The sequence below is a fragment of the Melanerpes formicivorus genome, unplaced genomic scaffold (assembly GCF_026170545.1).
Source record: "Melanerpes formicivorus ecotype bairdi unplaced genomic scaffold, bMelFor1.0.p_v2 SCAF_1, whole genome shotgun sequence".
Classification (NCBI taxonomy): Eukaryota; Metazoa; Chordata; class Aves; order Piciformes; family Picidae; genus Melanerpes; species Melanerpes formicivorus.
Genome location: NW_027142353.1, coordinates 17,910,414 through 17,937,384, shown reverse-complemented (window position 1 = coordinate 17,937,384; position 26,971 = coordinate 17,910,414). Strand labels below are relative to the sequence as shown.

The 26,971-nt window shown below is 43.5% G+C and overlaps 1 protein-coding gene across 6 annotated transcripts in view; it reads left to right on the top strand.

Moving 5' to 3' along the window:
* Nucleotides 1-26,971, top strand: part of FARP1 (FERM, ARH/RhoGEF and pleckstrin domain protein 1) — a 249,282-nt gene that overhangs the window by 160,177 nt on the left and 62,134 nt on the right. For all 6 annotated transcript variants that reach the window (XM_068166920.1, XM_068166853.1, XM_068166691.1 and 3 more), the window contains exons 3-6: nucleotides 8,723-8,827; nucleotides 13,993-14,035; nucleotides 15,158-15,236; nucleotides 18,182-18,279. In XM_068166920.1, the coding sequence (XP_068023021.1) occupies nucleotides 8,723-8,827; nucleotides 13,993-14,035; nucleotides 15,158-15,236; nucleotides 18,182-18,279 (325 nt within the window). The remainder of the gene's footprint in view (nucleotides 1-8,722; nucleotides 8,828-13,992; nucleotides 14,036-15,157; nucleotides 15,237-18,181; nucleotides 18,280-26,971) is intronic.

Below are 26,971 nucleotides of genomic sequence, written 5' to 3'. Positions count from 1 at the left end.
AGCTGGGATTGTTTAGTCTGGAGAAGAGGAGGCTCAGGGGAGACCTCATTGCCCTCTACAACTACCTGAAGGGAGGTTGTAGGCAGGAGGGAGTTGGTCTCTTCTCCCAGGCAACCAGCACCAGAACAAGGGGACACAGTCTCAAGCTGCGCCAGGGGAAGTTTAGGCTCAAGGTGAGGAGAAAGTTATTCACTGAGAGTCGTTTGTCATTGGAATGTGCTGCCCAGGGAGGTGGTGGAGTCACCGTCCCTGGAGGTGTTCAAGAGGAGATTGGACGTGGCACTTGGTGCCATGGTCTAGTCGTGAGGTCTTGGGTGATAGCTTGGACTTGATGATCTTTGAGGTCTCTTCCAAGCTTGGTGAGACTGTGAATTATTTTCTTTCCTCAGCAGCTTTTCTTCTGATCCATTTGCGTCAGTCTTGGGAAATAAGGGAAGGAAAATAATGTGTCCATGCTTCCATATGAAACTATCTCTTAGTTTAACCAAAACACTGATGGGACTTAAATGTTTCAGAGAAAGTTCTTATGTTATTTGTTGGGGGGTTTGTGTGGTTTATTAGAATGGGGATATTGTGTGATTGTGGTGGTTTGGGGGGGTTTTTTTGAGATTTTTTTTCTTTTAATGGTGATTTATTTTTTTTTTACCTGGTATTACTGATCAGTAATGTGAAAACACACAAATGAAAAAAGAAAAAAAAGTGTTCAGTCGAGCATCTAAGAGTAGTTGGCTGAACAGATTTTAAAAAAGTAAAATCACTATTTGGTGCTAAACAGACATTTCTAGATAGACAGTTAGTGCTATGTAATTAGTAAATTAACTGGAGGGTGGGAAAATGTGTCCAAACTCACTTCTTTTAAAGTCCTGGATATCTTCCAGATATTGCTATGCACCTTTTTTTTTTTTTCCTTTTCTTTAAAAAAAAAAAATCTCTATTGCCAGCTTTACCAAAGAATGGCCTAAATATGTAAAGGGAGATATTTTTTTTACAATGATTGGTGGTTGCTAGAACATGAAAGAACTGTTGAACCTATTAAAGTATTCACCATTGGAAGATCATAAGCAATGTACTGGTTTGGATTTTGGTGCGAGTAGAGGGAGGGTGAATTGAGTAGGGCTGAAATAATGAGCAGACAGCACAATGTGTACAGCGTGCTGCTTTGACTGGGTACCTCATAGCTTGCAGCTAAATGTGGTAATGCGCAGTATTCATAATTTAGAACTTAGTGGCCTGAAAATATAAAGCAACTTTTAAAATGTGATTTTACAAAGCTGTAATGAAAGGACAGTTCAAAATGCATTAAGCAGTAAAGATGTGTAGCTAGGAATCTGTAATTATCTTCTCACTGCAGTAAATTTATAATGTTATTTTGGTGTAAATAAATACCATCTGTCTCGGTCCAGAGAGGGGAGGGGAGGGGAGGGGATGGGATGGAATAGAATAGAATAGAATAGAATAGAATAGAATAGAATAGAATAGAATAGAATAGAATAGAATAGAATAGAATAGAATTACCCAGGTTGGAAGAGACCTTTGAGATCATCGAGTCCAAGACTTAGTTCATTTGAATATTCCCATGTTATCTAATTAGAGGCACAAACGAGGCCAAAATATCAACAGCAAGGCTATTTATTAACAGAATAAAGTGGATGGAACAGAAGGAGAGAGAGAAGGGAAAAAATAGAAATAGGGAGAAGAGGGAGAGAGCAGGAAAGGGACTATATTACTATATTACCATCAGTCAGAGGAAGAGAGAGAGAGTTTTCAGAGTCCAAGTTCTTTTTATGTTGCCCCATGCTGTTTCCAGCATGTGGTGTTTTCTTTGCTCTGCTCTGCCAGTATCGCTCAAGTGTTTTTATATAGTTTTTCAGTCCTTAGGTATTTGACCAGATATTGTCCCCCAGGAAATCTTCCTATGTATTCCTTGTGTTTGTACAGGGGTCAGGAGGAACCAGGGTGTGGGGGGGTGGGATGCGGAGCTCTGCCTCCTCCTTCTCCATTTACCTGCCCACACATCAGGGGCCAGGTGGTGAATCCATTGTCTCACCATCCACACTTTCTGGGGTACCTGATGGGTGGAGATGATCTTGTTTTATGCATATTCCAGAGAGTATCCATAGCAGTGGTATCTGCCCATTATTTCCAGGGCAGCTGCAGTTCAGTAAGAATCTTTATCCTTTGTTGGGGCATATCTCAGTTCATGATACAACCACAAGGTGATTTGCATCCAGGATTTGTAGACAGGATTCCTACAGGGTTCCTACACCATCTCAGGAGAACAATAGTACTTCCCTGCTGTCAGTACATCTGGGAATCACCTCCTCTAAAATGAAGTGTGTAGCACAGGTGTGTGGTCCTGTTGTTGTCTAGGAGCAAAAGAGTACACCTCTATTGCTAAAGAAATGTTCACTGCCAGTGTGCTCAGGTGGGCATTTTGAGGTGGGAGGAGCTGCTCCCTGGAACTGTAATATTTCTTCATTGATTTTACAAGAACCTGTCTGTCAAGAGAAACAGAAGCAGCACCTGCTACAGCTGCTTCTCAGCTTCTGGGTGGCAAATGGTATGTCTTGCCACCAACCTTCATTGTGACACATTCTATGTCAGTATTCCACCTGCATGCCTTGTCCTCCTCCTTCGATCTTCACCTCTGGGATGGTTCTTTCAATTTCTGGTGCCAGCTCTTACTTGATGATGCTCAGGGAGAGCAAGAGATAGATCTGCTTGCTCTCCTTTCCCATGTCCTCCATGTTTGGCCACATTGATGACCTTCTGTCATCTAGTGTGTGAAGCCTTTGTGATGGTCATGTTATGGGCCTGTGCTCTCTTGCTGTAGGAGGGAAAGGGCCTCCTATAGCATAGTCTATAGTGTAGCCTTTTCCCACCCTGCAAACTTACAGGCATGTGTAATTATACTGGGGGAGCTCATGAGCCCCCTTAGATCAGACCAGCACTGGCATGGAGCAGGGAAAGCAGCCACACTCTGGCTCATGAAATATGGGTGCAGATGCAGGGCTGTGGAATTGGAGCCAATGAGCTTTGTATAGTACTTGTCTGAGGCATGGCAGCAGGGCCGTGGTTGATGGCTGGAAAATGCCTTCCAAGTTGTGTGGAAAACTTGTGTTGCCCCACAGCCCTTGTAACTACATTCAAGTTAGACACAACTGTTGCCTACAGATGATGTAATTGGTGTGCCACTCTCATTCCTGAATGCCTCCTCTGTCAGCTTGTTTGCCCTGCCCAGAGTGTCTGCTGGTTTGTTTCCTTACCTATCAAACTGAGATTTTAATGTATTGTGTTTAAGTGTTTTAGTGGCAGTGTCATGGAACTGCACTGAATCATCATCACTGTGAGACCTGAGAGTTCCTGCTTTTGTGGATGTTGTACTTCTTCTTCTAGTCTTACAAGACTGGAGTGTCATCAGGCTCTAAATCTCAGCAGATTTTATATGTACAGTTTCCCTTGAATAAACTGTCAGATTTTATTTTGAGGTCGACTGATGAAAGCTAAGATGAGCTTAGAATAATAATTTTATTTACAACTACTTGAGTAAGAAGCATTTCATGTTACCAAGGCACATTCCTGAAAAAATGCTAAGTGACATAAATGCTACAAGACTGATGTTCCGCTGTCTAAATGCCTTTAGGAAAAAAAAAACACAAAACACTATATAGAAACACTCAGCAGTTTTAATCAGATGCTTTTACTCATGGTCTGAGATCAGACAGGCTTGCTCTCCTCAGCTAACCTTGGGTGGTGGACTCAGCCTTTTTTCCTGTTGGTCAAAAATTCTCACTCTCACAGAGACACCTTTGTTTCTTGAGAGGAACGATGAAGTTTGGTCTTCATCAGGCAGGAGTCCGTCAGGTACTTTAGTAAGACCCATGTGCTGGCATATTTCCATTATTCCATTGGAATATGCTGGCATGTTCCATTATGGAGACATTACTCCCATTTTCAAAAGAGGGTAAGAAGGAGGAACCAGGGAACTCCAGGCCAGTCAGTCTCACCTCTGTGCCCAGAAAGATCATGGAGCAGATCCTCCTGGAGGCACTAATGACAGTGAAGAGGTGATTTGGAACAGTCAGCATGGCTTCACCAAGGGCAAATCCTGCCTGACCAACCTGGTGGCCTTCTATGAACAGGTGATGAAATTAATAGCTGAGGGGCGAGCAACTGATGTCGTTTACCTGGACCTGAGCAAAGCCTTCGACACTGTCCCACACCACATCCTGGTCTCCAAACTGGTGACACATGGGTTTGATGGGTGGACCACTAGATGGATAAGGAACTGGCTTGATGGCCGCACCCAAAGAGTGGCTGTCAATGGCTCCATGTCCCAGTGGAGGCCAGTGACAAGCGGAGTCCCTCAGGGATCAGTCCTGGGACCTATCTTGTTCAACACCTTTGTGGGTGACGTGGACAATGGCATTGAGTGCACCCTCAGCAAGTTTGCTGATGACACCAAGCTGTGTGGTGCAGCAGACACGCTGGAGGGAAGGGAGGCCATCCAGAGGGACCTTGACAGGCTGGAGAGGTGGGCACAAGCCAACCTCATGAAGTTCAACAAGAGCAAGTGCAGGGTCCTGCATCTGGGTCGAGGCAATCCCAGGCACAAATCCAGGCTGGGCAGTGACTGGCTGGAAAGCAGCGCTGAGGAGAGAGACTTGGGGGTGCTGGTGGACAAAAAGCTCAACATGAGCTCTCAATGTGCACTTGCAGCCCGCAAAGCCAATCAGATCCTGGGCTGCATCAGGAGAAGTGTGGCCAGCAGGTCAAGGGAGGTGATCCTCCCCCTCTACTCAGCTCTGGTGAGACCCTACCTGGAGTACTGTGTCCAGTTCTGGAGCCCCTATTACAAGAGGGATGTGGAGGTGCTGGAGCGTGTCCAGAGAAGGGCCACAAGGATGATCAGAGGGCTGGAGCACCTCTCCTATGAGGACAGACTGAAGGAGTTGGGGCTGTACAGTCTGGAGAAGAGAAGGCTCTGAGGTGACCTAATTGTGGCCTTCTGAAGGGGGCCTACAGGAAGGCTGGGAAAGGACTTCTCAGGATCTCAGGTAGTGATAGGACTAGGGGGAATGGAATGAAGCTGGAGGTGGGGAGATTCAGGCTGGATGTGAGGAGGAGCTTCTTCCCCATGAGAGTGGTGAAGCCCTGGAATGGTTTGTCCAGGGAGGTGGTTGAGGCCCTGTCCCTGGAGGTGTTTAAGCCCAGGCTGGATGAGGCTCTGGCCAGGCTGATCTAGTGTGGGGTGTCCCTGCTCATGGCAGGGGGGTTGGAACTAGATGATCCTTGTGGTCCCTTCCAACCCTGACTGATACTATGATACTATGATTCTGGTTGAGGGTGAATAAATATCCTATGACTCTTTCTGTGAGGGTGGCTGATAAACACATCCTTCTGCTCTTTTTCAGCCCCATCCAAGCTGTGGAGGCCTGACACTAGTCTGAAAGCAGGAGCATTTTCCTGAACTTTCTAAGTCATTTGTGGGTATATTTTTGCAGCAGTAAGCAATATCATTATTACACTCATTTGAATGTCTTTTAAATAGTATTTTGTTGCTTCCAATAAAATGAACTTACTGGGAAGCTCTTTCATTAAGGGACGATATGTACTTGAATATGCCTCCACAGCGGAAGGAATGCTAGATCTGGAGGCTGGACGGTGGTCATTTGGGATGCTTTCAGTTTAATGAACTAGAAAATGTGAAATGAGTGTATCCAAATATATTTGCACTTGAGACTTGCATGGTGCCAAGCCCAGAGAGTGGTGGTGAATGGTGCCACATCCAGCTGGCAGCCAGTCACTAGTGGTGTCCCCCAGGGATCAGTGCTGGGCCCCATCCTCATCAATATATTTATTGATGATCTGGACGAGGGGATTGAGTCCATCATCAGTAAATTCGCAGATGACACCGTGCTGGGGGCAGGAGTTGATCTGTTAGAGGGTAAGAGAGCTCTGCAGAGGGACCTTGACAGGCTGGACAGATGGGCAGAGTCCAACGGCATGAGATTTAACACATCCAAGTGCCAGGTTCTACACACTGCCCACGACAACCCCATGCAGTACTACAGGCTGGGGTCAGAATGGATGAAAAGTGGCCAGGCAGAGAGGGACCTGGGGGTACTGGTCAATAGTAGGCTGATCATGAGCCAGCAGTGTGCCCAGGTGGCCAAGAAGGCCAATGGCATCCTGGTCTGTATCAAGAATAGTATGGCCGGCAGGAGCAGGGAAGTCATTGTGCCCCTGGACTCAGCACTGGTTAGGCCACACCTTGAGTCCTGCATCCAGTTGAGTTACTGGAACATGTCCAGAGAAGGGCAACAAAGCTGAGGAAGGGTTTGGAGCACAAGCCCTATGAGGAGAGGCTGAGGGAGCTGGGGTTGATTAGCCTGGAGAAGAGGAGGCTCAGGGCACCCCTTATTGCTGTCTACAACAACCTGAAGGGAGGTTGTAGCCAGGTGGGGATTGGTCTCTTCTCCCAAGCAACCAGCACCAGAACAAGAGGACACAATCTCAAGCTGTACCAGGGGAGGTTTATGCTGGATGTTAGGAAGAAATTCTTCACAGAAAGAGTGATTGGCCATTGGAATGTGCTGCCCAGGGAGGTGGTGGATTCACCATCACTTGAGGTGCTTAGGAAGAGTCTGGATGAGGTGCTTGGTGCCATGGTCTAGTTGATTCCATAGTGTTGGGTGAGAGGTTGGACTTGATGATTTTGAAGGTCTTTTCCAACCTGGTCTGGTCTGGTCCTATTCTGTTCTGTTCTATTCTATTCTATTCTATTCTATTCTATTCTATTCTATTCTATTCTATTCTATTCTATTCTATTCTATTCTATTCTATCAGATCGAAAGTGTTCTGTCTAGAAAAGCAGACATATTTTTTTCCTTACCTTCTCTGTGTCCTCTTAATTGGTATTTTAGTATGAATTATTTTAGATACTGCAAGTCTGGTTAAGATGAATGCTTAAAAAACCCCTAGTATTTCTGTCTGCAATTGTTCCTGATGTGTTTTTCTGACATTTTTTATGAGGCTAATATTTGTTGCTAACATTAACAAACAGTTAATAAAATAATCTAAGTGTGCACTGTTTCCTGGTGGCATAGGTCTGTTAAAGGCACTGGGAGTATGTTGGGCAAAAACCTGCTCAGCAAGTTCCTTGGGGGGTGAGGCTGGCTGTTCCCTTCTGACTTTCAAAACCAGCCAGCGCTGAAAGGTTTGGTCATTGTGTCCTGCATCACAGGGTGATAGCGCCACTCTGGTGGCACATATATTCAGAGCCTTCCCTAGAAAAACATCATCCTTATAATTTGCCTGGTGTAAACCCTGCTACTGTATATTTGCTTTTGACAATTTGTATTAGATAGTATTAGATAAATTGCTTGTGGGAAAATGCTTTGTACTTTGGGTTGTGGCTGAAAATCTAGTATTACCCTAGGCAGAAAAAAAAAGGGGGGATTAATTTTTTTGTATCCCAGTTGAAACAGAAACCGAACTGTGTAGTGACACATTTGGGAGGAGGTGGGATTGGGCCAACTGCCTGCTAGACTGTGGTATGGGCACTTCCTGGAGATGCTGGGAGATGGGCTCAGTCTCTTGTTTGAGCCAGGTCAGCCAAACTGCCCACCTCTAATGGTTTTCTTTTCTTTGCTCTGTTATTACCTTTTTACTTTGCTGTAGTAATTATTTACTGGGCAGAAAGGGAAAGGGACAATTTGTAGGTTGAGTGCAAAGGTACTTGTCTGGGGTGTGATGGGTCTCTTGTAATAGAGGAGTCTGTGCAGTTCAGTAGGTTATTATTGTTTTGAAGTGAGTGGAGATCTCTGTTTCAGGGCCTCTTGAGTTAAAATAGGTACATTTGTGCAGGGAACAAAAACATTTGATTTCAGTGATTGCCCTTTTTATACAGGAACAGTGATTTTTGCTGAAGACATGCTGGTGATCTGTAATTTACAGCATTTGCTGCAGGTGTGGATTTAACTGATAGACTGATGAAAAGAATCCTTACAATGAGCAAAGCGGCTGCTCTGAGAGCTAATATTGGACTAGAACATCTGGTCCTTGTAGAGGGAAGGCTTTCAATGTGTGGAAGGAAATGCTTGCTGTTGACTCCTGCAAATTGCTCAACAATTCTGTTCCAGTAGCACAGATGAGCCTTGAGGCCTCAGTGCCTCACAGCAGGAGGCTCAGGACAGGACCATATGAAATCAGAACCCAGATCTTGAGCCTGTTGTGTACCAAGTGGTGTCTACCAAACCCTCAAGACTCTTGTTTAGTATGACAGGCCTGTCAGTGAACATTTTGGTTTCAGTGTGTTGTATACAGATGTGCATTGCACCGTCTGCCACAGCTTGAAGGTCCATAGGGATGAGATGGTTATCTTGTGAAATTCACTGTAGAAATAAGCCTTGGCAGACACAAGAAATCTATAACCCATATCCTCCTCTTCTATCTCTTCTATTTCATGGTATTTTCCCTCAACAATAAAAATGCTTCAAAGATAGATTCTGAGCTGCCATCCAGGGATGGATGAGTATTTTCTGTAGCTTTAAAACTGGTGTTATTGTTGTAAACCGCCCTGTGGGTATGGTTGGAATATCCACTGATTTTATAAACTGTTTTGACAGTGTTGTTTGCTGGATGATTTCTTAGCACAATAATTTTCTCGCCACTAATTAAAAACATCTTTGTAACCCTAGGCTTTGTTTTCTTCTTACAGCAAAGAGCTCCAGGGAAAGTGTTGCATGATGCTGTTTGCAACCACCTGAACCTTGTTGAAGGCGACTATTTTGGCCTTGAATTTCCGGATCATAAAAAGATGATGGTATGTAATAGGATTCATTCTCAACTGCTTTTCATCTACATATACACTGTATTCTCTCCTTCTCCTCCTTACTTAAAAGGTATATTTAATCTTCAGTCTCCAAGAGAAAAAAAAATTGAAATGTAAAAAAAAAAATTGTTCTTGCCTGCTAGAGTTGAAGAAATGGTTTTTAGAACCTGATTACTCCTGTCAGATTTCATCCATGCTGAAAGTAACAGCCAATTCAGACATAAGCTGGTAAACATTTTACCTTTATCAGTTGTAGTAGAGAAGCCAAAGGCAGGACTGTTGCAGGCTCTCAGCTCTAATTTTACAGTCCTGCTTAATTTTGAGTGTGGAAATAATTCTTGTCCGTAAGCTGAGAAGTTGGAATGATTGTGACAGAGTTCCATGAAAAACATTGTAGGCCAAGAAAATGAATAGACAAAATATAATAAGGTTAATAAAAAGGAAAGCAAAACCAGAAGACCCAAATAAATTGATGAAAATTGTGCCTGGGGAGCTGGGTGGTGTAGGCAGGTGTCCTGTTCCTGACACTTTGGACTCAGAACAGCTGCTAACAACATTCAGTCATAATGCTGAATACTAATAATTCCAAGGTAGAAGCAGTATCATGTAACAGAGAAAGCCAAAGGCTAATGACTTCTCAGCCTTTAATGACTTTTTTTTCCTGAAGTTTGTTTTACTTTATGCTTACTATGTGACCTACTGGCATGTGTGCTCATTATCTGGGTAGTTTGATCATTACATTCTGCCTGTTCAGTGAATTCTGGTTGATCTAAAGGAGATTACTTTGGGCAATTAGAAAAAAAAAAATTGTATTTTCTCTGCATACATGTAAAATTTATATAAGAAGTAATGTTTCTTAACAAAAGGAACAAATTAGGATTTCCCTGCTAGTACAGCAATGTGTCATCATGCCTTAGTGGAGACTTACATAGACACTAGAACTGAGCATTAGTGGTCACAGTATTTTAGGCTAACTATAATTAAAGAGGAGGTTTTTTTTAATGGGCATTGACTTTTAAAAGTGATCCATCTCACAGTTTTCTCCTGGATTTACATGAAACATAGTTTACTAGAAAGTATTGTATTCTGCCAGATCTCCTTGAACTAAAGCTTTAGGTAACTTGAGAGCTTAACATAACTCTTCAAAATGTTGCAACTCTACAGTACTGTTAGAGCAAAGGGTTCATGTAGTTATCTTAATAATGACATACTGACATTCCTGATGTATGTATGTTTGTTAAGCTGAAGCAAATGCTATCATCTTGTGTATGTACAGTTGGTTTTTAGTTTTCTAGAAAATAGAGGTCATTCAATCAGCCTTCTCTGCTTCACAGGTTATTACGTTTCAAATAGATGACCCTCTGTGTTATGCTCAGGGACCTGAAGTAAACTAGTAGTTTTCAGTCTTGTTGTGGTGGGTTGAAGTTTCCCCCCAGCATTAACTTTGCCAGACCAACTCAGTTGGAAGCAAATGCAGCTTTATTTACAAGCAAGAACTACACTGACAATGGAATGCAATGAATATGTACAAAATATACACTATTTACAATAGTATACAGATACTTACAATTAGCAAACAACACAAAAATCCCCTGGTCAGAGATCAGGGAAGCTGTTCCACTGCCCCCCCTCAACCTCCCTGGTCAAGAGAGAAAAGGAGCAGAGATAGAAGCAGTGGGTTAGGCTTAGTCAAGGCCAGCTGATAAGCACATTAATCTGTCCTGAGCGAAGCAAAACAGCCAAGATCAGAAGAGAAGAGTGGGAATTGTTATGATGCAGCTCATCTTATTCTAGATATGTATCCAATGAATTGGTTTAGAATAATCTTTTGTTTTCCTTTTTACACCCAATAGCAATTTATTTATATTTTTCTACTTTTCTGCTCAAAATCTGTAACTACATTTTAAAGGTGTAGCCTAAAACCACCACACTTGTGAAAAAATTATTTGTTTGGTTGAGGCAAAACACAGGAGAGACTAGGGGCTGCTTGAGGCCTTCGCAGCAGTGGGAGTTGACTGGCTGGAAATAGGTCTGGTCTATCACACTAAGGAAGTCAGGGCTCTGGTGAAGAGAAAGGTGGAGAAAAACTCCTAAGTCTATCCCAAGTTTGACTTGAAGGGAAATGTCTCTATGCACTGAGCCTAGTAACTCACCTGGCCCCTACTCTTGCAAAAGGAAATATTAACCAAATACCTGAGAGCACCAGTCCATGTTCCTGAGTCTTCAAATCTTTGCTTCTGAAATAGGGGGAGATCCCCAAATCTTGCCCACAGTCAGCTGTGCCACTGACATGATGAGATTCAGTGGAAGTAACACCTTCAACCACCTAAAAGCAACTCACAGAAACTCTGAAGCAGGATATTTGATTATGCACCATTTCAATGTGGAGCAGCACTCTGAAAATAATATTTACGCTTAAATTATAAAACCAGTTTATATGACGTAGTTGAGAGGAATGTACCTGTGGGGTTTAACACTCTCTGAGCTTCATGATGGCCATAATGTAGAATTCAAGCATTGTGCAATTAAAAAAAAATAATTAAAAATTACATTTAATGGTGTGTCTGAGAAATAAACCATGCATGCATATTTTACATTCATGTCATCTAGAGAGAGTGAGTTGCTTATCCAATGTGGAGTGCAGTGGAAAAGGAAAAACAAATATTTAGAACATACTTGTTTGGGTGTAATCATACGTACAGAAAGTCATATATTCACAGTTGGGCTGTGTTTGTGTCAACATGCAAGGCTCCAGACCTCCCATCTGACATATCGACCGCTGTATACATTCATGTGTGCTGTGCATGTGGCAGGCAAGATTTGCGTGGGAGGTGAGCCTGGAGTGTCTGAGGGCTGCACCTCCTGCTGGGATCAGGAGAAATGAGGGACTCTCACACTTGATGTCTCCCTCAATTCTCCAGCTGCTGAAATACAGTCACTAGAACAGAATGCCAGACCTTGTTTTGAAAATAAATCACGGTATCACAGTATCATCAAGGTTGGAAGAGACCTCAAAGATCATCAAGTCCAACCCGTCACCACAGACCTCATGACTAGACCATGGCACCAAGTGCCACGTCCAGTCCCCGCTTGAACACCTCCAGGGATGGTGACTCCACCACCTCCCTGGGCAGCCCACTCCAATGGCAAACGACTCTCTCTGTGAAGACCTTTCTCCTCACCTCGAGCCTAGCCTTTGTGGATCTGGAGAAAATTGAAAGCGTGAATCTTAATTGAATCCTCAAGCTATTTTACATTCCCAGTTTATAAACCAGTTGTAGGTTGGCTGTGTTAGATACAGTATGGGAGTTGCATGATGCGTAAGTTTTGTTTTCTTGGGTTTGGTGAGGAGTAAGTTCTTTGTTTTGCCTCACCTTTCTCCCCACACAGGCTCAATACACATTTCTAGTATTCAACAGTCTGGTCAAGGATGTTGTAACTCACTTGTAGGATGATTGGAAAACTGGAGAAAGAAATCATGCACTTGCATGCTGATGCTGTATTATAAACTCCCCCTGGAGACAGAGAGAATATTCTTGTGAACTGGCTGTTTCATATTCAAGATTTATTTTTTTTTCCCACTAAACTTGGCAAAGTCTCTGACCTTCCCTGCAGATTTTGTACATGCCAGCTTTATGAAACAGTTTAAACTTACTGAAATGCCAAAAAGTGTCAGAACCAGTTTAATATGTGATAAATACCATGTTCCTGTTCTTGGCTGACCGTGTTTCTTCAGCCCTTCCAGAAAAACAAAAACTTCCATAGACTGAGAAACATAGAAAGAATTCAATTGAGAAACATGAGGGAGTGTGAAAGAGCAGCAGTGTGAGGTCTGTGATAGTTGGAGGCACTCAGATTAGTACTGATGAAAATAGTAAGCAGCACTGGAGCAGTTACAGGAGCAATACCAGGCCTGTGCCTGTTTGGCTTCTCAGGTGATTTTCTAAAATGGACATTAGGAGTAAATTTCAGCCTCTACATAATCTGAAATTATTAAAGATCAAAGATGTATTAATTTCAATACATATTCTTTTTCTAGAGGAAAGCACAGTTAATTTCTTTTTTAAATGGCTTTAGCCTTTGTGATGGTTGTGGGATGTTCCGTTGCATGTTCCAAGTGTCTCCAAGAGAGGCAATTTAGGGAGATAACAAAATAGACATCTTCGGCATAGGTCATTACAGGATGAGGACTGTGAGCTGTCGCACTTACCCAGGTTTTGCAAGTCATCTGGCTTTTACCTTCTACATGATTGTCCCTTGGCTTTCCATAGCATTTTCTCAGGCCCTTCTGACTGAGACTGCAGAATGTAGGAGTTTCAGCTCCGAAAACGTTTATTCCATCCACTGTTTCTCTTTCCAAAACCAAGTCAAAGGCTCACACACCATCCTGAAAAACGGGCTTTTGAAAAACAGATGAAAGGAAGCTCTGTGCAGAAATTATGCTGTACCAAATTGAGAAAGCCTAGACCTGAGCTCCCTAGGTTTATAGAAAAGAGAAAATTACTTACACAGCTCAAAAGGGAGCTTCCACTCACCCATGCCTCATGCCATTGCCTGACAGGACATTCCAGGTTGTGGTAGTGAGACTCCTTTATCTCCATAGTGCCAAGCAAGGGAGCTCTACATTTATGCCCAGGCATTACAGTGGGACTTATGTTGGATCTGCAAAACCAGGAGGTTGCACCTTCTCATTTCTCCATTTGCCCAGCATTCCCAGCTCAAAGGCAAGCACCAGACCCTTTCACTTGCCTTTCTTGAGATCAATTAGGGTGAGAACAGCAACTGGCAGTATAGGACTGTCTTTTTCTGAACTCTTTGTTTCAGGTATTGTTTCCACAAAATGAATGGTTCCTGGTCAAACATGCTGTGATTGATGGTATCTGAGACAAGTGAGGTGGAGATTTCTTTATGGTTTCCTAGCTCACTCAATCCATGTTGCTTGAAAAGCTATGCCAGAGGGAAAGCCCTTTGACAGTGATGTTTCCTGAATACCTTCCATAGCTCTGGGGAGAAAATCCACTATGTATAATTAGGGAGAGCATGATGACCACAGTGTCAAAGATTAAGTAACTGGTAATTTAAGTAGTGCAATAAGAAATGCTCCTCTGTGAGCAGTAGTTTTGTTCAGAGCTGCTAACACCACCTTCTATTTTCAGGTGTGGCTTGATCTTCTGAAGCCTGTTATGAAACAAATTAGAAGTAAGTACTTCTTTGTCATTTATTTTGTTGTTCTGAGAGTACTTGAATAAATTAGGACTACATCAGTTGGGATCTTCTCAAATTTGTTCACTGAATTTTGTTTGGATTATTTTGTAGTTCTTGTGTCTCCTTAAAAGATGCACTGTGCGTGCTGTGAAGTTATGTCACATAAACACCTGAAGGAACTAATCCAGTAGGAAGCTTAGATTTAGTCAGTCTCCAGAAGAGACAGTGGTGGCAATGGAGGGCACAGTTTTGTAGAGGAAAAAAAAGAGTACAGTAAAAGAATGATTAAAGGAAGTATGCATTGCCAAAAGGTAGCAGAAATCAAATACAATAAAAAGAACAGGAAGATGTTATTATTATTGGAAGCCACTAACAGATATACTACAACTGTGTGGGACACTGCTGTGGAACTTGGGACTATGAGAGCAAGAAGAGGAAACAGTTAGGATAAGGCCATCAGGGAAAGTTATGGTGTGTGGTGGGAAAGGACAGGAAACTGTAAATAGCCATCAGCTCTGGGAAGAGCAGAAGCAAAATTGAAAGCTTTTGGTGCTTTTTTATTATTATTTTTCTCTGCCAAATATCTGTAAAGTTTTTGATTTATTGAGTTTTGCCAATTGAGATCAAGTTTTTCTAGGTGACTCTCTGGCTATATGAGTCTGAACATTTGCTCTGGCATCTCTCACGAAAGAGAGATGCATTGGTTCTTTTATCACTGGTTGTACTTTCAAGAGTTGGAACAAATGTGCTGCTGTTTAAACAGAAATAGTAATTTGCTAGTGGAGTTGAAAAATAGATGCATTTTAGTTCCCTCCTGTTCTGAAGCAAGTAAAATAGACACGTGTAATGTATTTTTTTGGATTAACTGGTGGCAGTTACTAAAACCAGGCTTGGTTTTGGCAGAGTACCCCTTGACCAAGCTACTTTTCTCTTTTATTGTGTGTAAATTTTTATTGTGCAGTCTTTAAATAATCTCAGTGCTATCAAAGGGCAGGAGGTTAGATGTATATATGCACGGCAGGTTCCATGAGCCCTCCCTTGTAATTCATTCTGTGTAATGAAGATTTGGCCAGCATGTTACTGATGCTCACTAACTTCCTTTAATGTTTGCCCTAGGACCGAAGCACGTCGTAGTAAAATTTGTGGTAAAATTCTTCCCACCTGACCATACTCAGCTGCAGGAGGAACTGACAAGGTTAGTGGCTAGATGGCTTTCTGTTTTCTTTGTGTTTGTTTTCTGGTGTTGGGCTGTGGGGTTTTTTGGTTGATTTTGGGTTTTGTGTGTTTGGGGTTTTTTTGGTGTTTGTTGGGGGGTTTTTGTGGGGTTTTGTTTTGTTTTTACTAAATTAAATGTGTGGTGGACAGAGGTGAGAACATGGAATCTGAGGTGACTGGGCAACAATCTATTGTTGCCCCTTAGTTTTAGCTTGATGTTATTTGCCCCAACCATGAATGCGCCTGAAAAATAAGCCCAAGATTTGGTTGCAGTCTGTGCTGAGAGGTTCAGCAAAGCACACTAGAGTCCTGGGAGAGCTTTGCTCACCCTCAGAGAAAGCAGTTCTGCAACAGAGTACTGCAAGCCTGTTTGGCAGTAGTTGGAAGAGACCTGCCTAAAGCACATGTGGGCATCCTGGGATGCAATTCTGCACTTGTCTCTGGGAGAGAGTTGTTTTGCATGAATTGCCAAGTTGCAGCAGCGTTGGACCCTGTTTGTATAGTCAATGCAAATGCTAAAGGTTTGCAGAGGGGGAAGTGTGACTTCAGATGGAGAATGGAAAGGAGAGGAAGTAAGTAAGAGGAAGGTAGACAAAGATGCACACATATGCAGAAAGAGTACCTTTAAGGGGTGCTTATTTTCAGTGCATTTCCAAAACTTTCATTTATGTTCTGAATTTCCCACTGTATTGGCATAAAGAGTCATGTTCTCTCTGAGAAAATATCTATGTGAGGGACCTATTAAGGTTCTTCCTCATTAGCAGATCTTTCTTCTATGGTCAGAAACATTGTTTTGTTGCAGTATTTCTTCACTGCAACTTTCCAACTCTTTTTCTGATTTACAGTATTAATTTTTTATTATTATTATTTTTCCCCTTCTGATTCAGTATTTTCATTATTAATTTTTGTTTTCAATCTTCCCACAAGATTAAGTCCTCTTTTACAAAGAGCTTTTGTGTCCTTATGCCCCACACAAGTCCACATTTATGTTTGGTGTTTATCTTGGTCTTGTTTAATTTTTGTGATAGAGTAATGGAATGGAAAAAAAAGAAATGATTGGCATCTCTTGTTGGCCTGGACAGATAAAAGTAGGAAAGTAGGGTAAGAAGATAGAATATTTATTTGAAAGACGGAATAAAAACAATAAAAGTATAAATGAAAACTCACAATGTGATGTTACTAATGAAATATTTCTGTTTCCAAATAGATATTCTGCATATTAGTTGCTTAGTACACAAGCTATAGATTGATTTTTGGTGACCTCTTTCTGCACCTGGGGAGGTATCGCTGAATCCTAATATATATGTACACAGCAGTGCATAGGATGTGAAAGCATATCCACAGGGAACAGTTTCATTACTTAAAGAAGCAGAAAATACAACACTTTAGTGCTCTGTTCTTCTAGTAGGAAGAGCAGTACAGTGAGTAGAGACATCTTTCACTAGACAAGGTTGCTCAGACTCCTGTCCAGCCTAAACTTGAATTTCAGAGATGGGGCTGCTACCACCTCTCTGGGCAACCTGGGCCGGTGTCTCACCACACTCAGCATAAAAATTCTTCCTTATGTCTTGCCTAAATGTATCCTCTTTTAGCTTGAAAACATTAACCCTTATACTGTGCAGCAGGCCTTGCTAAAAAGATTGTCCCCATCTTTCTTATAGGCCCTCTTTAAGTACTGAAAGGCCACAGCAAGGTCTCTCCAGAGTTTTCTCTTTTCCAGGCTGAAAACTCCAACTCTCTTAGCCTTTCTTCATAGGAGAGCTGTTCCAGAACCAGCTCCAGCAGGTTCATGTCCTACTTCTGCTGAGGACTCCAGAGCTTGACACAGTACTCCAGGAGGTGTCTCACCAGAGTGAAGAGAGGAGGGGAAGAATTGCCTCCTTTGACCTGCTAGTCAATTCTTATTTTGATGCAGCCCAGGATACAGTGTTCAGGGATGTGAGCACACATTGCCAACTCATGTCCAGCTTTTCATGCACTAGTACCCCAAAGTTGTCTTTCAGAGGGCTGTTCTCAATCAGATCACCCCCCAGCCTGTATTGATACCAGGAATTACCCCAGTCCAGTGTAGGACTTTGCACTTGGTCTTGTTGAGCCTCATGAGTTTTACATGGGCCTACCTCTCTGTCATGTCAAAATCCCTCTGGATGGCATCCTGTTGCTCAGGTATGTCGGCTGCACTACTTAACTTGGTGTCATTGGCAAACTTGTTAAGGCTGCACTTGATCTCACTGTCCATGCTATCCATGAAGGTATTGAACAGCACTGTTCCCAGTATGGACCCCTGAGAGTCTTGAACTCTTGTGTTAGTGTGGAATTATGCTGTGCACATAAACTCTTGTTGCAGAATTGCTTTACGTGGCTGAGGTGGTTTGGCAGCAATGTTAAAAATGTCTGGTGCACAGGCAGTGCAGTTAATGGGGCCACAAAAGTATCAAAGCTAGCTAGACTTTGCTAGCTAGATCAAGATTTTGCTCCTTGTTTCCAGGTCAGTGCCATAGTGGAAGTTTAGAGCTCTCCTTGTATTCCAGGAGAATTAACTGAAAGCTCTAAATCACTGCTTTATCTGGCATTTCTTCATAGCTGCAAGTGGCTCCATTATCTAGTGCTTCTTGGTGTGCAGTTGCTGAACACTTAATATCTGTCACATTTGCTTCCACTGTCATATCTCATTGCTCTAGTTCCAAGAGAGGGAAGGAGAGAGAAAAAGAAAGACACTTTGGTTCTGCAAAGCAGCCACCATGTAAGACTCTAATGGCTGTAATACAGTATCTATTAGGTTTTATTTAGCCTTTAAACTTATGAAATTCAGATAAGTTCTTTAGATTCCAAAAGTGAAAAGAACGCGTAGTTAAAACCAGAGCTGGCATTGAAATACTTGCCCCTCCTGCATTGTGTAACTCTTTGTTCACTTTTGTTTTGCAGGTACCTATTTGCATTGCAAGTGAAGCAGGACCTGGCACAGGGAAGGCTAACATGTAATGATACCAGCACTGCTCTCTTAATCTCCCACATAGTGCAGTGTAAGTTCCCTTTTTTCTTTTTTTCAGGAGGATAAACAAGATGAATGGTTGGACATACTTGTCTGCTTACCTTGTAGTAGCTGCCCTAGGGACAGGTTTAAGCCATATGGACAATTTACTGTAGTTTTGTATAATGGAATTCAAATGCAGGTAACAGTCTTTTAAATAAAGAAGAGCTCCTGAACACTGGATTTCCATTTTTAAAGCTCTACATTTAATAGCCTTGCTAAGATTATTTTAAAAAGCAAACTCTACAAAGCAGTGCCAAACAGGCAGAATTCTTCAGAATTCCTGTATTCCTATATATTATGCCAGCAGAGCATTCACATTCCACGAGGAGATCTATATGATGTCCAGAGAATATAGTAAATAAACATGCTTAGAATGCCAGACCAAATCACCATCCCAAAAGGAAATGGATAGGGAAGAGAAAAACCCAACAACATGTTTCAAACGCTGGGGTTTGGGTTTGGTTTTTAATTGCAAATTATCTGCAATAAGGCTGTTCAGTAGAATCACATATTGGCTTTTTTCATCACATCAAAGCTTCTTGTAGCTTCCATGTCACTTGAAAGATAGCATATGTTTTCCATTTCAAGATTTTGTGGTTATTCATCATGAGGAGTGGTTAGGAAAACCCCACTTAGTAGCATGCACGATGGTTGTAGCAGACCATTGTTTTGAATGGTCATTGTACAATTCAGTATCACATATTTCCACTGAAGTGCTGTTGTATGGAAATCAGAGTCAACAAAGACATTCAAAAGCTCTTTAGTGATTAATAGGTAAGTCTCATGATCCTTTGTTATAGTCTGAGTGTTAGGGATGTTCCTCGTGAATTGCTCTTGGAAAGGCAGGATTGCATGGGTTTCTGCTTGCCGTGTTTATTGTCACCCAGAATGAGTGGCAGTAAGAAGCTGTTTAACAGCCTCTGAAATTCTGTATTCCTCATACCATTTTAAAGCCAAGTGCTTTGCAGACTTAATAAAAATCCCCCAAAACCACATCTTTGGCTAGTGTCTTTTAGGTTTTCCTATTAGAGTGTCCAGCATGCCAACTAGTCCTTTTCTTGGTTAAGCTACTTCTAACTTCCCTTCATCTCAGGAAAAAAAAAAAGTCTTGATCATTTGGGGTATTATTTGCTACATTACATTCTAGGAGGGTGACTTTTTCTCCTAAATGTCTCATGCAACAAAGAAGGATGTTGGTTAGAGGACACCCTATCTCATGTGTATTAATTTGAGGTGTTGCTTCATGCTCATCCTTTCTCTAAGCTCTTATACTTTATGTGTGTTATTTTCCTTATGATTTCTATTTAGAACCTATTTCATGTTTTACTCATCTCTTACTAATTACTCAAGTTCTTCACTAAGCCATCAACAGCTCTGGTGTCTGAACTTGTTCTGAGTGCAACTGCTAGTTTGTTTTCTTAATACAGCAGCACAAGAGGATAAAGTACAGGATGTCTTTTGACCTTTGCAGGCTGACCCCTTTCCTTCTGCCCACAGTCAAACTCAAATTTAATTTAGTGCTTTTTTCACAAGTCCTCTGTTATGCACCTGGCCATTCACCCTGACACACCCATGCAGGCCAACAAGAAGGATTCATTTCAAAGTGTGCAAAAATACCAAGTTACCACCATTGCTCTTATGTTGCTGCAGTGCATTGTATAACTACTCAGATGCTGAAAGGAATCATGATGCATTTGAAATGCATAGGAATAAAATTAGGGAAGCTAAGGCCCAGCTGGAACTGAAGCTGGCCACCTCAGTCAAAGATAATAAAAAGCATTTTTATAAATATATTAACAATAAGAAGAAGGGCAGGAAGAACCTGAACTCCCTAGTGGACCTGGAGGGGAACACAGTTACTGAGGATGAGGATAAAGCTGAGGTCCTGAACACCTTCTTTGCCTCAATGTTTAACAGCAAGGCAGGAGTTCAGGACGAGTGGTCTCCGGAGCTGGGCGTTGGGGTCGGGGAGCAGAGTAATACCCTGGAAATCCATGAGGAGTTAGTTCGGGACCTGCTGAGCCACTTGGATATCCACAAGTCCATGGGACCAGATGGGATCCATCCTAGGGTGCTGAGAGAGCTGGCGGATGTGCTAGCTAGGCCACTCTCCATCATTTTCCTCCAGTCCTGGCTCACTGGTGAGGTCCCAGATGACTGGAAACTGGCCAACGTGGTCCCCATCCACAAGAAGGGTCGGATGGAGGAACCTGGAAACTACAGGCCAGTCAGCCTGACCTCAGTGCCAGGGAAAGTGATGGAGCAGATTATCCTGGCAGCAATAACTGCGCACCTGAAGGATGGCCAAGGGCTCAGGTCCAGCCAACATGGATTCAGGAAGGGCAGATCCTGCCTCTCCAACCTGATCTCTTTCTATGATCAGGTGACCCGCCTGGTGGATGTGGGGAGGCCTGTGGATGTGGTCTACCTAGACTTCAGCAAGGCCTTTGACACCGTCCCCCACAGCAAACTGCTGACTAAGCTGTCAGCCCGTGGATTGGACCACTACACTCTGTGCTGGGTTAGGAACTGGCTGGAGGGCCGGGCCCAGAGAGTGGTCGTGAACGGTGCCGCATCCAGCTGGAGGCCAGTCACCAGTGGTGTCCCCCAGGGATCAGTGCTGGGCCCTGTCCTCTTCAACATATTCGTTGATGATCTGGATGAAGGGGTAGAGTCAGTCATCAGCAAGTTTGCAGATGACACAAAGTTAGGGGCAGATGTTAGTCAGTTAGAGGGTAGAAAGGCTCTGCAGAGGGACCTCGACCGACTGGAAAGATGGGCAGAGTCCAATGGGATGGCTTTCAACAAGTCCAAGTGCCGAGTGCTGCACTTTGGCTATGGCAATCCCATGCAGAGCTATAGGCTGGGGTCGGAGTGGCTGGAGAGCTCCCAGACAGAGAGGGACCTGGGTGTGCTGATCGACAGCCACCTGAATATGAGCCAGCAGTGTGCTCAGGTGGCCAGGAGGGCCAATAGCATTCTGGCCTGCATTAGGAATAGTGTGGCCAGCAGGGGCAGGGAGGTCATAGTGCCCCTGTACTCTGCTCTGGTTAGGCCGCACCTTGAGTACTGTGTCCAGTTCTGGGCTCCTCAGTTTAAGAAGGACATTGAGACACTTGAGCGTGTCCAGAGAAGGGCAACAAGGCTGGTGAGAGGCCTTGAACACAAGCCCTATGAGGAGAGGCTGAGGGAGCTGGGATTGTTTAGCCTGGAGAAGAGCAGGCTCAGGGGTGACCTCATTGCCCTCTACAACTACCTGAAGGGTGGTTGTAGCCAGGAGGGAGTTGGCCTCTTCTCCCAGGCAACCAGCACCAGAACAAGGGGACACAGTCTCAAGCTGCGCCAGGGGAGGTTCAGACTCGAGGTGAGGAGGAAGTTCTTCACCGAGCGAGTCATTCGGCATTGGAATGGGTTGCCCGGGGAGGTGGTTGAGTCATCAACCCTGGAGGCGTTCAAGGGGAGATTGGACGTGGCACTTGGTGCCATGGTCTAGTCATGGGGTCTGCGGTGTCAGGTTGGACTTGATGATCCTCGAGGTCCTTTCCAACCTAAGTGATACTGTGATACTGTGAAATCTTTCTAATTCTTTGCCCCCTTCACCGGTGATCTTGAGGTACAGAATTATTCTGAACTGGGAATTTTAGGAATCAATACTCTTCTTGTGGGTAAAGTAAGACACTGAAAACCACTAGTTTTCCAGCATGTGAGGAGAAATGTGAAAGATTCATCTTGCAGAACTGCAACAGTATTCACAGAATCCAAACTCCCATTTTGGTCAGGAGAATGTTGTGCCTCATGATGAGGTCATGAGGAGCGCGGGGCAGACGGCCATCCTGGTTGGGCAATGAGCTTCTAAAGGAATTAAGGGAAAAAAAGAGGGTGTATCATCTTTGGAAGAAAAGTGAGGCAACCCAAGGAATGTTTAAGGATGTTGCTAGGTCATGTAGGAAAAAAATTAGGGAGGCAAAAGCCCATTTAGAGCTTAAACTGGCCACTGCTGTGAAGGACAACAAAAAATCCTTCTATACATATATTAATAGCAAGAGGAGAGGCAAGGACAACCTCCACTCCTTGGTGGACACAGAGGAGAACATAGTAACAAAAGATGAGGGAAAGGCAGAAGTACTTAACACCTTCTTTGCCTCAAATTTTAATAGCATGACAAATTGTCTTCTAGACAACTGGCCTCCTGAGTTGGCAGATGGAGGCAGAGAGCAATATAGTTCCCCTGTGATCCAGGAGGAAGTAGTTAGAGATCTCCTTAGATGCCTGGATCCCCACAAGTCCATGGGACTGTATGGGATCCATCCTGGGGTTCTGAGAGAGCTGGCAGATGAGCTGGCCAAGCCTCTCTCCATCATTTTTCAACAGTCCTGGCTCACTGGAGAGGTCCCAGATGACTGGAAGCAGGCCAACGTGATGTCCATCCACAATAAGAGCCAGAAGGAGGAACCAGGGAATTCCAGACCTGTCAGCCTGACCTCAGTGCCAGGCAAGATTATGGAACAGGACATCGTGAGTGCAATCACACAGCGCTTACAGGATGGCCAAGGGATCAGGCCCAGCCAGCATGGATTTAGGAAGGGCAGGTCCTGCCTCACCAACCTGATCTCCTTCTAGGATCAGGTGACTGCCTGGTGGATGTGGGGAAGGCTGTGGATGTAGTCTACCTGGACTTCAGCAAGGCCTTTGATGGAGAATGGTGCCACAACCAGCTGGCAACCAGTCACTAGTGGTGTCCCCCAAGGATCAGTTCTGGGCCCCATGCTCTTTAATATCTTCATTGATTATCTGGATGAGGGCATTGAGTCCATCATCAGTAAATTTGCAGATGACACCAAGCTGGGGGCAGGTGTTGATCTGTTAAGAGGGTGGGAGAGCTCTGCAGAGGGACCTGGACAGATGGGCAGAGTCCAACGGTATGAGATTTAACACATCTAAGTGCCAGGTTCTGCACATTGGCCACAACAACCCCATGCAGTGCTACAGGCTGAAGTCAGAGTGGCTGGATAGCAGCCAGGTGGAAAGGGACCTGGGGGTACTGGTTGATGGTGGGCTTAAAATGAGCCTGCAGTGTGCCCAGGTGGCCAAGAAGGCCAATGGCATCCTGGCCTGCATCAGGAACAGTGTGGCCAGCAGGAGCAGGGAGGTCATTGTGCCCCTGTACTCAGCACTGGTTAGGCCACACCTTGAGTCCTGTGTCCACTTCTGGGCCCCTCCATTTAGGAAAGATGTTGACTTGCTGGAACGTGTCCAGAGAAGAGCAACAAAGTTGGTGAGGGGTTTGGAGCACAAGCCCTGTGAGGAGAGGCTGAGGGAGCTGGGGTTGCTTAGCCTGGAGAAGAGGAGGCTTAGGGGAGACCTTTTTGCTCTCTACAAATACCTGAAGGGAGGTTGTCTCAAGCTGTACCAGGGGAGGTTTAGGCTGGATGTTAGGAAGAAATTCTTCATAGAGAGAATCATTGCCCATTGGAATGGGCTGCCCAGGGAGGTGGTGGAGTCGACATCATTGGAGGTGTTTAGGAGGAGGCTTGATGGGGTGCTTGGTTGCATGGATTAGTTGATTAGATTGTGTTGGATGATGGGTTGGGCACAATGATCTTGAAGGTCTCTTCCAACCTGGTCTGGTCTGGTCTGGTCTGGTCTGGTCTATTCTATTCTATTCTATTCTATTCTATTCTATTCTATTCTATTCTATTCTATTCTATTCTATTCTATTCTATTCTATTCTATTCTATTCTATTCTACCTGCAGTGATGCTTCCCCTTGTCATCTCCTGACTGCATGCGGGACTTTTTCTTTACTGCTCATGATTTTTCTCCTCTCCCTTTTATTGTGTAACTGTTTGCTAAAAACCTCTGCTAGAGGCTAAAAACCTCTGCTCTACCACATTTATTTATCCATGTTGAAGTCTTTGAGTATCTTGTCTCACGAACACTTTTCTATGAACATTTTCTCTGGTAAGAATTTATGGCTATATCTCACCTATATGGCTGTCTTCTGTTTTTGTTTTCTCTCTAGTTTATTATGTGATAGCAAAAAAGACTGTATTACATATTTGAACTAAACAGCTGATAAGAGTAATGATATCAAGGTGGAAAGATTGATAATACTGGAGGTTAGGTATTGTAAGTCTTATCAGTGCTGTGTTTATGAGCAGTTTCCATGGAGGATATCTGATTCCAAGAGGCCCTTATATTAGGTATACAATCTTATGTTACTGTTATAGACTCTTCTTTATACTCAATCATAATATGGTGGCAAATAAATTTCTGTTAAATTAGCATGTATATTACAGTCTGAAATTTATATTTGAGACACAAAGTGTGAGAAGTAAGAGGACACTTTGATACTGCAAATGGTGCAGTAAAGCGAGTGTATGAAGTATGAAGATGGAATGATTAAAGGAAAGGAGCTGAAATGCAAAGTGTTAGATTATCAGAAGTTTTAATGCAGACAGAATACAGCATGGTGTAATGCACTTGTAAGATAAGAGAACAGGGAGCATCCATGGAAATCAAACTTTGGCTAAAACTCAGGAGAAGATTTTAAAGAAGAGTTATATGTGAGGCTGATCATATTAAAAATATAGCTCCCTCTCATTCTAAAGGGACTGCTACTTAGAAAGGCTTTTAAGGTGGAAAAGGAGGGGTAAGGAGAAAAGTAAAAGCTATTGAATACAAGGTCAAATTCAAAAGTAATTTTCAAGCCAGGACAATTTTGATAATGGGTGTGCAGTTGCCAAATGCACAGAACATTATAGAAATCATGTAGAGGTGAAGTGGAATGGTTCCAGAGAAGGGCCACGAGGATGATCAGAGGGCTGGAGCACCTCTCCTATGAGGACAGACTGAGGGAGTTGGGGCTGTTCAGTCTGCAGAAGAGAAGGCTCCGAGGTGGCCTAATTGTGGCCTTCCAGTATCTGAAGGGGGCCTACAAGAGGGCTGGGGAAGGACTTCTCAGGCTCTCAGGTAGTGATAGGACTAGGGGGAATGGAATGAAGCTGGAGGTGGGGAGATTCAGGCTGGATGTGAGGAGGAGGTTCTTCCCCATGAGAGTGGTAGAGCCCTGGAATGGGTTGTCCAGGGAGGTGGTTGAGGCCCCGTCCCTGGAGGTGTTTAAGAGCAGGCTGGATGAGGCTCTGTCCAGCCTGATCTAGTGTGGGGTGTCCCTGCCCATGGCAGGGGGGTTGGAACTAGATGATCCTTGTGGTCCCTTCCAACCCTGACTGATACTATGATACTATGAAATAAGAGTCCTCTTTAGTCTTGGCTCTGAAGAAAACCCTACAGAAGGTGGTTTAAGTTCACCTGTGTGCAAGGACATACAGTGTAACACCTGCATTTTAAAAAATCAAAGCCCACACTATTTGAGGTGCTGCAAACTTAGGTGGTCTTATGGCTTCCTTAAAAGAAGATAAATTTGCCTTTCATTTGAGTTAGGGTTAAAAATAGTCCCTAAAGATTTGTGATGCTTGGGCAAGTAAAACTAGTGAGATGTTTCTGAGATGGGGGACAAAAAGAAATTCTCCTTTACAGAAGAGAAATCTCAAAGATTCTGTAGTATTTCTGCTGTCTCAAGGAATGATTCAGAGTAGATGGGATGAGGGAAGGGGTGGAAATCAAATAGTATCAATTGTCAACTCCTTTCTACCTCTGACCTCCAAAGTATGAAAGTCATTGCGTGGCGGCAGGCAGTTTATGTTGAAAGACTATTGCTCTGTCATTCATAGATGCTTTGGTTCTCACCTTCCCTGCCTACATGTGGCTATTACTCCCCCTCTACATTTTCAGGTACATCTGATCTCAGGTAAACTTTTGTTAGAAATCACCTGCAGTGTTTTAAACATTATCTGAAGGCTTTCCTAAACTGGCTTATTTTGGACAGAACTGGATTAAAGGTTCATTTACATGGGCAGAACAGAAGTAAGGATGAGACAAGGAGCTGAGCTTGGGGTGGCAATATCCTAGGTCAGCTGCACAACAACATGTCTGACTAAACCTGGATCTAATTTGAGGGCACTGCATTTTAATTTCACTGATGTTACTAAGGAAGCAGCCTTTGTTGTGTTGATGTTGCTATTATTGTTCCAATAGGTTTGCAGGCAGAAGCTGCTATGCTATTCAGTGAAAAAGCTAATGGCAAGATTTTTCAGAGGCATTCCAAGAATAGCAGTCAACAACATAGTAATCTGGCACCCACACATAGACTGCCTGCTTCATCCCCCTCCCCACCATCCCAAACCCCCTGCCAAAAAAAAAATAAATAAGAAATCTCACTGAATGGGCTGCAAAATGGAAGGTGGGTGTGACATACTGTTGTACACACAGTATTGAATAACTGCAGCAGATGGAAGCAACTTTGAGGAGGAGGGAAACAGAATGTGTCTGAAACTGCTGCAAAATTAGAGGAAGGCAAATGTTTCATAACATGTATTCCATGTGGTGGAATACATGCCTGTGTTCAAACAAGTGAACAAAACCATCTCACATTTTGTCCCAAAGCTTACAGTTTGGTGCCTGGGCCTGAGGAAGAAGCTTGTGCTTAGCTGCTCTAGGGAAAGGCACCTTAGCACCACGGTGGGAGAGTGGGATGAGTTCTGTTGAATTAGTGCTGTCCTCCCTTTGATGATCCCTGACCCTTGCCCCACACACAGGACAAGGCAACACTGGGATGGCTTC